This window comes from Osmerus eperlanus, chromosome 24 (assembly GCF_963692335.1).
Source record: "Osmerus eperlanus chromosome 24, fOsmEpe2.1, whole genome shotgun sequence".
Classification (NCBI taxonomy): Eukaryota; Metazoa; Chordata; class Actinopteri; order Osmeriformes; family Osmeridae; genus Osmerus; species Osmerus eperlanus.
The window spans coordinates 5,823,897-5,838,813 of record NC_085041.1 but is presented as its reverse complement, the minus strand read 5'-3'; the positions used below and the strand labels follow the sequence as shown (position 1 = coordinate 5,838,813).

Below are 14,917 nucleotides of genomic sequence, written 5' to 3'. Positions count from 1 at the left end.
GAAGGGTAAGCACTCAGGAGTGTAGGCCCAGACAGGTGTGTAGGTATGGGCCAGGTGTGTAAGGACAGGTGTGTAGGTATGGGCCAGGTACTCACAGCAGCTACAGGAATGAGGATCTCCACAAATAGGCCGGCCAGAGCATGCTTGATGTCTTTATCCTTCACCTCCAGGAAATACTGGGCACACTCCTGAGGAACACACACATACATGGTCAAACACACTCCTGAGGAACACACACACACACACACACACACACATGGTCAAACACACTCCTGAGTAACACACACACACACACGGTCAAACACACTCCTGAGGAACACTAACCCACAACCACACCAACCTCACACCCACACCAAACTCTCTCACACACACACACACACACACACACAACCCCCCATTACCATCCCACCCCCCACTCACACACACCCGACCTGCATGAACTGGAAGGAGGCCTCAAAGTCCTCCACAGGGTACATCTTGACCCTGAAGAACTTCATGCCCATGACGAGGCTGATGATGGACTGGATGACGTGGGGGGACTGCTCCTTCACACGCAGCTCCTTCAGCTCCGTGGTGAACTTCTTCCTCACGGCCTGGAACCTGACACACACACACACACACACACAGTTACAGTCTGTCGCTGAGTGAGTGGGGTGTTCTTAAAGACCTCTTCATCCCAGAAGGGGTTATGTTAGGTGAGGAAGAGGAGGGTTACTTGGACTGTGTGAGCACTCCGATGACCTCCGCATACAGATCTGCGATGATGTGCACGTTGCTAGTGTTGGGCCCCGAGTACCTGTCAATCAAACACATCTGTCAATCAAAACACGCCATGCCCTTCAAGCACATCTGTGATTGAACCTACCCACCACAGCACCACACAGGGCTGGGCACACACCCACGTCTCCCATAGCAACCAGACATGGGTTCTACAGGATCCCTTGGAGGGGCTGGGGGGTAGCGGTAAGCATGCCTGCTCAGAAACGCAGAAACCCTTCCTTTCATTTGTATCCTTATAGCGTGGCTGTCTCCAGCCTCTGGTCTGCACCTCTCTGCACCAGCAACCGTCACTGGAGGAGGGAGCCCTCACATAACTGCTCCTCACCAGGTTTCTACCAGTGTTTCTCTCCGTGTTTCCGGAGGGTGTTTCTCCTGGTCTTCTCTGAGGGTTCAGGTTGGTTGCGGGTGCTGATCTGTGGGCGTGGGCGAAGCCCTCCGTAACAGCGCTTGTAAAAAGGGGCTATAAAAGATGTTTGATCTGACCCCAGCAGAGAACCATCTGGAAGCTGTCCGACACAGAGACCAGGTGCTTTCTCTTGGTGACTTTAACGATGCTCATAAACATCACTCTCTCTATCACACACACACACAGGCCATAAAGCCTGCCTCTCTGAACAGACATAAATAGTACTGCTGCAGTCTTGTTCTGCTACAGTCCACAACAAGTGTGTCAATAGGGCAATAGTGTTTATTTGGGGTTTTATATCGAGAGTGAACTCTGTATTTCACAGTGTTTGATGTGTTCAATTCCAGCCCAGGCCATTTCCTGCATGTCCTCCCTTCTCTCTGCTACATTTCCTGTCACTCTACACGGTCTCTAGCCCAATGAAGCAGAAATTCCCCAAACTGTATGTGCACATGCATTTGTGTGTGTGTGTGTGTGTGTGTGCAGACTCACCCCTCTTTGTGTTTAAAGTGCTTGAATGCCAGGTTCAGAACCTCATGTACTAAAGCATCTGGCACTGGATGAAGAGGAATCTGGAACAGACACACGACAGGCAGTCAGACACACACAGACAGACAGGCAGTCAGACACACACAGACAGGCAATCAGACACACACAGACAGACAGGCAGTCAGACACACACAGACAGGCAATCAGACACACACAGACAGACAGGCAGTCAGACACAGACAGACAGGCAGTCAGACACACACAGACAGACAGGCAGTCAGACACACACAGACAGGCAATCAGACACACACAGACAGACAGGCAGTCAGACACAGACAGACAGGCAGTCAGACACACACAGCAAGGCAATCAGACACAGACAGACAGGCAGTCAGACACACACAGACAGGCAGCCAGACACACACAGACAGACACACAGGCCGATAGATGGGGAGACACATGCAGACAAGCAGGCAGGCAGCTCACCTGTTTTAAAACTTCTACTGAAACTAAACAGAACATGAAATCTATGGCTAGATCCCTCCTCTCCAGCAGGTAGTCTTTATCACGATGCTGTTCATCCCTGGAGGGAGGGAGGGAGGGAGGGAGGGAGGGAGAGATTAAAGAACATTAAGTAAACTGAGAACACCCACGTGTGCAAGCCCAGTTATCCTTCAGTAAATAAGAACGAGAGAAGGAGAGCAGGGAGAGGAGGAACGTCTCACCCTTTGGACTTGGTGCTGGAGCGAGGCCTGTACTCGTAGGACTCGTCCTCGGTCCCGCTCTGGCGGCGGTACCAGTCAAACAGTGTCCGCAGCAGCGAGGGCAAACAGTGCTCTGCTATGGAGCTCATAGAGCTTATTAACTACACACACGCACACACACACACACACACACACACACAGAGAACACACACACAAACAGGACACACACGGAGATCAACATCAGTGTAGCACGATAATTCAGGAGATAGAGAACAGCAGGGGGGGGATGGATGAATAGATGTAGGGAGAGAGAGAGAAGGAAGAGACAAGCATGGAGGAATGGACAGATGGAGGGATGGAGAGAACTCAAGGAAAGAGAAAGCAGAGCAGGGAGAGTGGAGGAGGGATGAAGCGGAGGAGGGAGGAGAGGAGAGGAGGAGGGAGCAGTGACCTCAGCTCAGAGTAACGTACAGTCCGTGCAGTATTTATTGTGTGGAGAGGGTGGTGTAGGGTGACAGGATGAGAGCTCCTCTCACCCTACTGACTGACCCTGGAGAGTCATAGTCTCTTGTCCTAGTACCAACCTAGACCCTTGTTCTAGCCATTAGACCCTAGCCCATTAAGACCCTAGACCCAAACTGCTAACTGTGCTAGAGAGTGCTAGCGCATGCTCAGGGCAGCGTGATGAGGGGTAGAGGGAGAGTTATGTAATGGCTCTCTGGCCTCCTGGCACCAGACAGACACACTCCAGCACCCTGCTCTGATATACTGCTGAGGATGACACAGGCTTTCTCCCTCTCTCTCTCTTTCTCTTTCTCTCTCTCCCTCCCTCTCCTTCTCTCTCTCTCTCTCGCTCCATCACTGCCCATTATCGTTACCTTCTTTTCTCTCGTCCTCCCTCCATCTCTCTCTGCCTATTCTCTTTCTCCCTCTCCATCACCCTGCCCATTCTCTCTGTCCGTGTCTTTCACCTGCTTCACTTACAATGGCAGCAGCTGGATCTGTGGTTGGGGTGTTATGCTGAGCAAAGCACCCTGCACCATCACTCTCGTCCTGCACCCTGCAGCAGCCTGGTGTGTGTGTGTGTGTGTGTGTGAGGGGGGGCGGGCGGTGGGGGCAGAGCTATTGATTGGCTCAACTACTGTGCCATACAATAGGCTTGGTAGGGGAAGAGTTGGGGTGGTAGTGAGAGCATGCAAACACAACACAATCTAAACACCAACGATGGCACTGTCTAACTCGTATCCATATGTGTATGTAGATGTGTATGTATATCTATCCATCCACCCGTCTGTCTGGAACTGCCGTTAGGGGGAGACTCACCTGATCAAACTGTGCATCTTCTCCCCTCTGGAGAGATCTGGACAAGGGCTTTTCCTGGAGGACAGAGGAGAGGAGAGAAAGAGGAAGAAAAAAAAAAAAAAAGAGACAACTGCGATTAGAGAGACCCGCTCCAAGAAAAAGGTATCATAACAGAAGGATACATCCTTAAACTTTACCTCTATACTCTCCATTCTGATCCCCCTCTCCCCACTCTCTCTCCCCTCTCTGCTCCTTATCCAACCTCCACCTGCTCCCCCCAGACCACCCCCCCTCCCTCCAGACCACCCCCCCTCCCCCCTACTCACCAGAGGCTCTGCCATCACCACCTCTATCTTCTTCTCCGCCAGCACGGCAAACTCGGCGAACAGGCTCTTGATGACGAACTCCCCCGGCTTGAGCTCGGGGTCGATGGTGATGCTGGACATGATGGCGGCCGAGCGCTTCTCCCACGAGGGGGGGGCTGTGGGGGGGGGGCGCCGTCTGCTCACGCTGCTGACCGGGGCCGAGGCTGCAGGGACACGGGGGTCAGAGGTCAGGGGGTTAGAGAGGACACGGACAGGTCAGTAGTGATGCTGACAGACAGACACATAAGCCAACTTAACCCAAGGACCGGAACCAAGAACAGGGCTCAGAACCCAGGAACTAGAACCCAGGTACCAGAACCAGGTACCAGGTACAAGTCACCAGGAACAGGGCTCAGCTCAGCTGACCTTTCACCTCTTCCCTCCCAGGAAACATCCTGCTCCCTGTTTCTTCCTGGTTACCATGGGAACACCCGTGCCTTCCCAAAAGTTCAAACAATAGTAATGGCTAAAACATGGCCAGTAAAACTCAATGAAACTGTGGAGACGTTCACACCCAGCAACTGATCTAAAACAAACAAGGAGAGACTGCGTGTGTGTGTGTGTCATGGAACCCCCTCCCTCGCCCTCGCAGGCTCATTGACTGGCTGTACAGTACAGTGATGCACCTGTCCCGCACACACACACAGGAGGACAAGAGCGTGAGAGAGAGAGAGAGAGAGAGAGAGAGAGAGAGAGCGAGCGGGAGAAAGGAGATGAGAGGGAAAGGGAAAGGGAGAAGGAGGAGAGGAGGGGGAGAGAGGAGCTGGACCAGAGAAGATACACCAGGTCCAGTAGTGGAGGTGCAGGCTAGCGGGGCCAGCCTGGGCCCAGAGAGACCAGAGAGAGCAGGGTTACACAACATGAGACAGCAGCCACACCTCAGCTCTGTATAAATAGCTGCTCTGCTCTCAGTTCCTCCTCTGGCCCTGAGGAACAATGGAGAACACACCCTCAAACCTGCCAACCGGGGGTGTCTGTGGGTGTGTGTGTGCTACTGGCCTGTTCCACCACCTTCCAGTTACACTGGTGAGAATATCTGACTCCTTGAGCATGCTGGACACTGGGGGCGCAGCAGACTAGACCTGGCTTACAGGAGGGAGAGAGGAGAGCTGGAGGAGAGGGGAGGGGTGGGGTGGAGAGGAGGCCTTTACAGGATGTTCGAAGCCCTGGCTCAGACACAGGGGCATCTCAGCTGTTCATAGACAGTGCTGGGGGGGTCGGGAGGGGCTGCTGGGGGAGGGGGACTCTAGGAACAAGCTGAGGAGGGCAAAGTACGCAGGGGGCCAGAACATTCTGGAACATCAAATGTGTAGATCAGGAGGAAAGAAGGAGAGGCAGAGAGAAAAAGAGAAAGAGAGAGAGAGAGAGGAGAGAAAAAGCGGGAGAGAGCAGTTGGCAGGGAGGGTTACTGACAGTTACTACTCATTGTTTCTAGAGAGAGACTGGAAGCTGGCAGCGAACACTGGGGGGGGGGGGGGGGGGGGAGGAAAAGAGGGGGAGAATAGGAGGCGAGAGGGGGGAGAGAGAGGGGCTAAAGGGACAAGAAAGGAGGGTGAAAGGAGAGAGAGAGAGAGAGAGGGGGGGGGGGAGAGAGAGAGAGAGAGAGAGGGGGAGAGAGAGAGAGGGAGAGAGAGAGAGAGAGAGAGAGAGAGAGAGGGAAGAGAAAGGGTGGTGAGAGGGGCCGAGGGTGCATTCTTTTGAGAAAAAAAAAGTGAAGAAAAAACGAGTTGTTTACCCAACGGTCAGCTTGGCCTTCTACTGAACGCGATGCCAACTCACACTCAGGTTGAGTAACCATCGTGCTCACTGGTAGCACCAGGCAGGATGGCGCTACTGTGTGTGTGTGTGTGCGTGCGAGAGAGTGTGTGTGTATGTGGGTGGGTGTGTGTGCGAGAGAGAGAGAGAGAGAGAGAGAGAGAGAGAGAGAGAGAGAGAGAGTGTGCGTGCGCGACAGTGTGTATGCATGTGTGTAAGAAAGCATATCTGAAAAGTTGCTTCACTCTGACTCTCCCAAAAACATAGTTTTAGAAGTTAGTCACATGATCACATCAGGCCAACCAGGACACTATGATTACCCAACATGTCCTCAATCACACATCTCCATAGGGATGAGTTAGAGGTCCAGCCGGCATGGGCCTGATCCATGGACTGTGCGTATGTGAGTGCGTATGGTGTGTGCATCCCTACATGCGAACAGCCTGAACAGTCACATAGTGACTCCTGCTGAAACCTTCTACCCCTTCCTTCCCTCTTTCCCTCTCTCCCTCTCTCCCTCCCTCTTTCTCTCCCTCACTCTCCCTCTCAACAGACAGACAGGCAGATACCGGCAGAGTGAGACCGACAAGGTACCAGACAGACAGACCAACAGAGAGAGACAGGCAGAGAGAGACAGAGAGAGAGACAGGCAGGCAGGCAGAGAGAGACAGACAGAGAGAAAGGCAGGCAGAGAGAGACAGACAGAGAGACAGGCAGCGGGCTCTCAGGATGTGTGCTGTACAGAAGGCTAATAATGGTCAGCAACCACAAGCCAGATCAATGAAGAAACATTAGCCGTCCCTGAGGAGAGAGAAGGAGAAACAGGCGGAGAGCAGGGGGAAAGGAGAGGGAATGAGGGGGAGCCAGGACAAAGAGAGGAGGAGGAAAGAGAGGATGAGGAGAGTGCGAGAGAGGGATGGAGTCTTGTGCAGACACATTTACCCGGACAGCTGACCGGCAAGAAGAAGAAAGAAAGAGACGTAGACTTTCTATGCTCTTCATTGAGACATTCTCACATTGAGGGAGGGAGTGAATGAGAGGGAGAGAGTGAATGAGAGAGTGAATGAGTGAGAGAGAGACAGAGAGTATTTCCTGTCAGTGAGTAATCAGTTTAGGTATCTCAAGGTCCCCTGGGTACAGCTAGGAGGAGAGACCAGGAGGAGAGAGAGAGACCGGGAAGACAGACAGAGACCTTCCAAGTTTACCTGCTCAAGCCTCTAACCTGCTAACACTGGTCTCTCTATCCTCTATCCTGCTAACACTGGTCTCTCTATCCTCTATCCTGCTAACACTGGTATCTCTATCCTCTATCCTGTGAACACTGGTTTCTCTCTCCTCTATCCTGCTAACACTGGTCTCTCTCTCCTCTATCCTGCTAACACTGGTATCTCTATCCTCTATCCTGCTAACACTGGTCTCTCTCTCCTCTATCCTGCTAACACTGGTATCTCTATCCTCTATCCTGCTAACACTGGTATCTCTATCCTCTAACCTGCTAATGCTGGTCTCTTTCTTACCGCTCACCTCTAACCTGCACTAGTCTTTATTTTTCTCCCCTCACCTGCTGGGCCTCACAACAGAGGAAGCTCTTTCATCTTCAGGTTGCGTGTGAGGATGTGTAAACACCAAGCAGACATGCAGGCTGTTGACAGATAACCATGTTGCAGACCAGGGTGGTATGTAAACACAGGAGAGGAGACGAGAGGAGGCAAGGGGAGAGATGGGGCAAAGTAGAGATGGAGGAGAGGAGAGGAGAGGAGAGATGGAGGAAAGGAGAGATGGAGGAGAGGAGACGAGAGGAGAGATGGAGGAAAGGAGAGATGGAGGAGAGGAGACGAGAGGAGATATGGAGGAAAGGAGAGATGGAGGAGTGAGAGGGAGGAGAGGAAAGGAGAAGAAGATAGATGGAGGGAGAGATGGAGGGAGGGAAGAGAGGAGAAGAAAGGGAGAGAGGGAGGGAGGACAGAGGGGCCTAGCAGGGTACTCACAGCTCCAGGACTTCAGCAGCGACTTGATGTTGATCTCAAAGAAGACAGAATCGTGCAGGCTCAGCATGACGTCTATCTAGCTTGGCGGGCGCAGCACAGGCCGAGCACCCTGCGCTGTCCTCTCTCACACACACACACACACGTCCTCACACACGCATACACCTCCTTCCTCACACCCCTCTGGTAACACAAGGCTGTCCTAGCCTCCACAGCAGGTCTGGGAGGTCATCCTGAGAAACACCTGAGAGGGCTGGAGGACGGAGGTCCCTGGGGAGGAGCACTGCTCCCGTCTGCTCCTCACTGCTCCTCCCTACTTGGACCTTAGTGAAGATCTCAGTGTGTCCTCCATTCACTAGTCCCACCAGACTCCTCAGCTTCTAAGCTGGTCCAGTTCTGGTTCTCTTCAGGTTCTGGCTGGTCAGGTCCTGGTTCGCCTCGCTACCTGGCCGCTAGCAGAACCCAGCAGTACTCTCCTCGCAGGGAGAACGAGAGGTGGAACGGAGTGCTCAGAGCGGAGCGATATTCCCTCTGCTCTCCTCTTCCTGTGTGAGCCTGCAAGCTCTGTCAGCTATTCTCCACCCCCCCTCCCCCCCAACCCTCCCTCCTCCCGCCCGGTCTCACTCGCCATTCGCTGGTGGACAACTCCTCCCCTCACTCACTGGCTCTTGTTCTCTCTCTCAGTGATGGCTCCCCCCTCCCTCCCCCATGCTGGTCCACAGAGAGGGTTTGTTTCAATAGCTGGGATGGGGAGGGGGGGAGGCGGTGATGTCATCAGAGTGCTGCGAGTGTTTTCTGGCCCTGCTCCAGTCTACTAACACCGAACCCCTCTCCACCAGCCAATAACACAACAGCACCCCTCTCCCCCGCCCAATCACACTACAGCAGCCCTCTCCCCCAGCCAATCACAAGACCACTTCCTGTTTGCTTCTCAGAAATACCGATGCGTCATCTTAGACTGCAGCAGGAAGGAAAGGAGAGAGAGAATAGAAAGAGAGAGAAGAGAAAGGAGAAAAGAGAAGAGAAAAGAGAAGAGAGGAGGAGGGGGGAAGAGAGAAAGGGGGAGGAAGAGAAGTAGAGTGAGAGGGGAGAGGAGGTACACACACACACACACACAGACACACACACACACACACAGAGACACACACAGAGACACACACACACACACGCACTCCGCAGCAGTGTACTTCCACATCCATTGTAACTTCATTCAGCACTGTTCCAAGCCAAACAGGAAAATATAGGCCTCCGCTAAAAATACTCAAACATTCCAGCTATAAAAGTCTGTTTCTCACACACGCCCAACTCCTGCTGAAGCCTAAACACACCAACAGACAGGGTTGCACACAAGACTGGTTTAGACGTTTGACCTTTCACCTGCCAGGGTCAACACACTGAACCACACCCAGAGGGCACAGTTACGTCACTGTTCAAAGCCATCAGTGTGCATGAATGTGCGTGTGTGCGTGCGTGCGAAGGACTTACAAGGACACAGACAGACACATGACAACCACAGACACAGGGCTGATCTGAGGATTAGCGTTGTTCACTAAACATTCTCAGAGCACCCAGAAGACGCACACCAACAAAGTCTACCGTTTATCTCTCTGGTTCAATCTCTGCCTCTGCCTTCTCTCCTTCTCCTTCTATCTCTATCTTTCTCCCTCGCTCTCTGCCCCTGCTTTCTTCTTTCTCTCTCTCTCTCTCTCCCTGGACCACATGACTGCCCCTCATGCAAAACAGACCACAGCTCATTGTAAACAAACACACTCCACAAAGGACTGCTTTGTCACACTACCCCCCCCCCCCTCCCTCCCAGTCCCTCAGCCCTCCCTCCTCATCACCCTCCCAAGTCCCTCATCCCTCCACCTCCTCACCCTTTCCCTACTCACCCCCCTCCATTCTGCAGCTCTGCAGTGTCCTGGCTCTAAGGAAGCCTTCTAGAACTGTACTCCACTGAGCGACTGAAACAGTGCCTGCTGCAATGCATCCTGGGATGTCTGTCCTCGTGCCAGTAACACCAGTGTACTGACAGCTCTGTTCCATCAAGACACACCTGACCTGTCCATGTTGACACACACAAACACGCACCTTTGTTTGGTGTAAACAGAAGTCAGTTTCTCTGGAATGCGGCACCAAATCAACAAGATGAACAGTCAACCGAAAGGGTATTAAAGGCCAAGGGATGGACAGGATTACACAATGTATAGCTAGCTAAGCTAACGGTGCACAGTGGTCAGAGTTAGCTTGCTAAGCTAACAGTGCACAGTGGTTGCAGTAAGCTAGCTAAGCTAACAGTATGCAGTGGTCAGCGTGAGCTAGCTAAGCTAAAAGTGCATAGTGGTTAGAGGGAGATAGCAATCTAACAATGTACGGTAGAAGATAACATGCACAGCTAACAATGTACAGTCGTAGCTAGCTAAATTGACACAGTTAGCTAAACTGTAATGTGAGTGTCTGCAAAGGTCTTTAGAGTAGGTAGCTGTGTGATAAGTAGCTGTGTGATTGACAGCTAGCTCTCCAGGCTTAAGAGCCAGGCTTCAGACCCAGGACAGGCACTTCCTGTCCAGGCACTTCCTGTCCTGGGTGCTCGTCACCAGGGATGGGGGAAGAAGAACGATGGATAGATATAGCTGTAACTCCAACCCTTGACTAAATCACATTTAGTTAGTTCTTTTTTTACAAGAGGTGGCACAGGGCGCTGCCCAGATGCCCTCAGATCAGCACGTGTTTAACTAACCCCAACACTACTGATGGTAGAAGACACCACACACCATCTGCATCCAGACTGATTTGGTCCAGTCCAGTCCCAGTCCGGCAGAGCCTTGTGAACATGGACGCTTCATTAAGCATGACTCGTCTTCCCTGACTCGAGAACGTCTGGGCCATGTCCACCACACCGTGTCGGGGGGGGGGGGGGGGGGGGGGGGAACGAGGATGAAGAGGAGGAAGACTCCTCCTGCCTGCGGACTCATATCCTGCAGGCAGGATATGAGTCATGATGAAATGTGGTGATGAAATCCACATCCGCAATAATAACACACGCCATAGACACACACACGCCATACGCACACACCCCATGGTGAACTACAACAACCAGCCAGCCAGCATACTTCACCGGCTATTCCTACCCCCAACCCTTGGAGAAGAGGAGTCAACAGTAGCGGACCGATACGAGGCTGCCTGGGCTAGAGCAAGGCGAAGAACGCACATTTCCCTGTCTGCGTTACGCACTGCATGCAACAGTTCCTACTTGGTAAGGTCAGCTGCTGTACTGACTAAAAGTTAAAGTATGTCACTCGGGACGCAGCCTATAACCAGCCACACCAGGCCAGGTTTTCTTGATCGCCTGCCATCTCTGTGGAAGTATCTCCACCAGGGCAGTTAGTAAAGCCACTTTGCAGAGATTTGAATACCAAATCCGGAGAGGCAAAGTCGTTCCAGGAGAGAGCAGCTTTGAGGTCAGAGGAGGACAGCACCCACGGAGAACCATGGAAACAAACACACACACACACACTGGTTTAACCTGATGAGAGACAACATGATCCGAGACAACATTGGCTCCAGTGTCACCTGTTCATACAGATGCTAACTCATGTTACCCAGGTTGCTGTCTGACCATACGGATGCTAACTCAGCTCTAGCTGCAGATGCCAACACAGGTAGCTGCAGCAGCCAGGTCAAACCAGTGCTGACTCAGCTAAGAGCATGAATACAGATGCTAACTCAGCTAGCACTACCTGGTTAGCCAGCAACTGAGGTGAGGTGGCCTGGTTTTTCCAGGAAATGTACCCAACAACAGGGCACTGTGCACACAGTCAACACCCGCTATTGAAAAGAGATCCTACAAGCACACACCCAGTCAGACACACACACACCCTTCATTTCAGGGGCAAAACTTGCAGCACCCTTTAACCAAATACCTTTCCTAATCAAATCAATCTCCGGAGACAGCTTCTATCGAGCTTAGTGATGAGGTCACGGTGTGCCTGCCTGAGACATGACACAGTACCACCTCGAAAACTAGGAGAGGAGGAGAGCATCAGAGAAGAGAGGCGAGGAGGAGGAGAGGAGGAAAGGAAGCGAGGATGAGAGGAGAGTAGAAGGGAGAAAGGACAGAAGGAGAGGACAGGAGGATCTTCAAGCCACAAGACACTATAGACCCCTCAGAAAGCTCTCACACACACACACACACACACACAACTCACCATGACGACCACACCCACCACAAGCATCGTCATCGTCAGGATAGGAGAGTTCTCGTCTAATATGGAGGAGGTGTCCTGGTCGAGGAGAAACAGACAGGCAGAGAGGGAGAGAGAGAAAGAGAAGATTAGGAGAAGAGGGGAGAGAGAAAGGGTTGAAACAGGGCTGAGTCTGAGGCGGGGGGGGGGGGGGGGGGTCAGTCTGGACCCCCTGCTGCCTCCAAACAGGAAAGCCCTGAGGGGGCCTTCAGCACGAGGCTGGGGCTATCAGGACAGATCTGCCTGCAATGACTCTACTGACTAACCTGAACCAAGATGCCCCTCTGCCCTCTCTGCCTCTATTGCCCTGCCTCTGGCCTCTCTGCCTCTATTGCCCTGTCTCTGGCCTCTCTACCTCTATTGCCCTGTCTCTGGCCTCTCTCGAACTAGATGATTATGCAATTAGTTCAACCACAGAGAAAAACAAACTCTGACCCAGTCTAGCGATAATAAAACTAGGTCTAAAGGTAACTAAGGAGACTAAAACCCTTTTATCATACTGTAAGACTAACAGATAAAACCTAGTCTAGTCTGGTACAACTCTGCTCTGGTCTCCAGATGCGACCAGAGATGAACACTAGGCTCAGTCATGTGGTGGAGCCACCTACTTACCCTAACCCTAACCAATTTGACATTTTATCCAAAGCGATGTACAAGTTAGTAGTTCATGTAGTATATGTATAGCAGAAAATCAAGGTTCAGAAGTGTGTAGTTCAGTCAAGGAACTGTCTGTATGTACCAAGCATAGTGCAGAGTAAACACATCTCAGCTACCTGCCACAGTGAACAACAATAACATCTCGATATCTCAATGTTAACCCACATCTTAGTCACCGTGTCACTGCTACTACAGGATACAGCAGACAGGACTGCACGACATGCAGAGAGAGGACTGCACAATCACAGCTTTTATGGTCGTAATAACTCTAGCTAATAACTGTATCTGGCCTCTGCGCGAGACACCTCTACAATACAGCCACCACCTCTAGAACAGCCCAGAGCTTACAGCCCAGAGCTAACAGCACTGCTCAGGCCATGACCCCTGATCCCTCTCTTTATCCCTCCCTCTCTCTCTCTCCCCTCCTGACCCCTCTCTCCCTCCCTGACCTCTGACCCCGTCTGTCCTGGGTACCTCTCAGGCCAGTGGGGCGCGGGGGCCTGGGGAAGGCGTCCTCCTCCTGGACGGTCGAGACCATGGCCAGCAGGCTCAGGCGCTTCATGCTCAGCAGACGGGGGCCCGTCTCCCGCGGCAACGCCGCCGCCGCCCCCTTCCCCCGCGACAACGCCGTCTCCGGGGCAACCCCCTCCCCTGATATTACCGTGGGGACCAGGCTCCTTAGGAACTCCATCTCCGCGCACCACGCCTCGCTACCTTCTTTATCACTCACTCTCTCTCTCTCTGCCTCTATACGTCAATGTCTCTCTCTGCACAACAAGTCTTCATCTCTCTCTCTTTATGCTTCTTCACTTGTCTCTTTGTAGCTCTCCCTCTCTTAGTCCAGCTCTCAGTCCAACCGCTCTGTCACTGTGTGGCCTAGGTCCTGCAACCCCATCTCACCCCGACTCCCTTCTCTCCCTCTCCCTCTCTCTCTCCCTCTCTTTCTCCCTCTCTTTCTCTCTCCCTCGCCTGAAGGCCAGGCCACCCCTTTACTAACCTGCAGCCTGCTGTACTGTTACTGCAGTCTGCTGTAATGTACTCTACCTCTCTGAACTCTACTGTACTGTGCTCTACTCTACTCTAACTCTCTGAGCCCTGCACTGCCCTGCGTCTCTGTGCCAGCTGAAGCCCAGAGAAGCAGCTGTCGTCAGCCCAGATCCCAGCAGCTAACCCCACCTGTGTGCTCGGCAGGGGAGAGTGTACACACACGCGCCAGCGTGGCACTCTTTCCCAAGGGTGACATCATTAAAAGAGGGCGTGGCCAGCCTGCCGTTATCAGGGGCGGGGCCAGGACGTGTTCCACACGAGATAAGGCACGTCTGGGCCCTCGGCCCAATCAAAATGGAGAACACGGCAGCCCCACCCTGCTGGGGTCTCTCGCCCCTGCGGACGGAGCGAGGGATTAAGGAGTCAGAGATGGATGTTGGGGAGAGGCAGGGAGAAAGATAGGGATGAGGGAGAGAGGGATGAGGACAGAGTGAAAGATGTGGGATGAGGGGAAGAGAGGGATGGAGGGAGAGAGGGATGAGGAAGGGAGTGAGTGAGTGAGTGAGTGAGAGGGGGATGACAAAGAGAGGGATGAGGGACAGAGAGAGGGATGAGGGAGGGAGACAGAGGAATGAGGGAGAGGGAGGGATGGATGAAGGATCTGTGGTGGAGAAAGGAAAGCGAAAGAGTTGAGCCCTGCTCCTTCTCTGGCCTGCCCTGGGAGATAACCCTTATCATGAGGGAAGCTATGTCATGTAAGCTACCACACGCACCCACACACAATATACACACACACCAGCACCATGACACTCAACTTTACCCAGCATCGCCCCCTAGGTTCATTAGTGGAACTACAACAAGGTCATTTCGTGAGCCAAGCTGGGTTGTTTGCAAAACAATTGCAAAACAAAGACCAAAAACAAGCCATGACGACTCTTGTTTGTGTAGCAAGTTTGTGTAGTGTGTACATGCGTGCGTGCCAGAGTGTGTGTGTGTGTGAGTGAGTGTGTGACTGTGTGCGTGCGAGTGAGTGTGTGCATGTGAATGTGCGTATGTGACCAGAGAAAGAGGAAGTGTTCACACCCAGGGCCTCAGTGTAAGAATGTCAGGCCGATGATGTAACTGTTCTTCAGACTGGTACAGTGTTGCTGCTGAAGCTGCTCTCTGCCAAACACACACTCTCTCTCACATCCCACACACACTCAGAATGCAAACTCTTACACACACACAAAGGAAAAATCTG

General features: G+C 52.7%; 1 protein-coding gene across 1 annotated transcript in view; it reads right to left on the bottom strand.

Moving 5' to 3' along the window:
* Positions 1–13,881, bottom strand: part of fryl (furry homolog, like) — a 37,902-nt gene extending 24,021 nt beyond the window's left edge. Inside the window, 10 exon segments of the mRNA XM_062450122.1 lie at positions 96–188; positions 432–600; positions 716–796; positions 1,679–1,758; positions 2,162–2,258; positions 2,401–2,540; positions 3,703–3,756; positions 4,008–4,210; positions 11,995–12,069; positions 13,162–13,881. Coding sequence (XP_062306106.1) covers positions 96–188; positions 432–600; positions 716–796; positions 1,679–1,758; positions 2,162–2,258; positions 2,401–2,540; positions 3,703–3,756; positions 4,008–4,210; positions 11,995–12,069; positions 13,162–13,378 — 1,209 coding nt within the window. The 5' untranslated portion in view covers positions 13,379–13,881.
* Between the last annotated feature and the right edge of the window lie 1,036 nt (positions 13,882–14,917).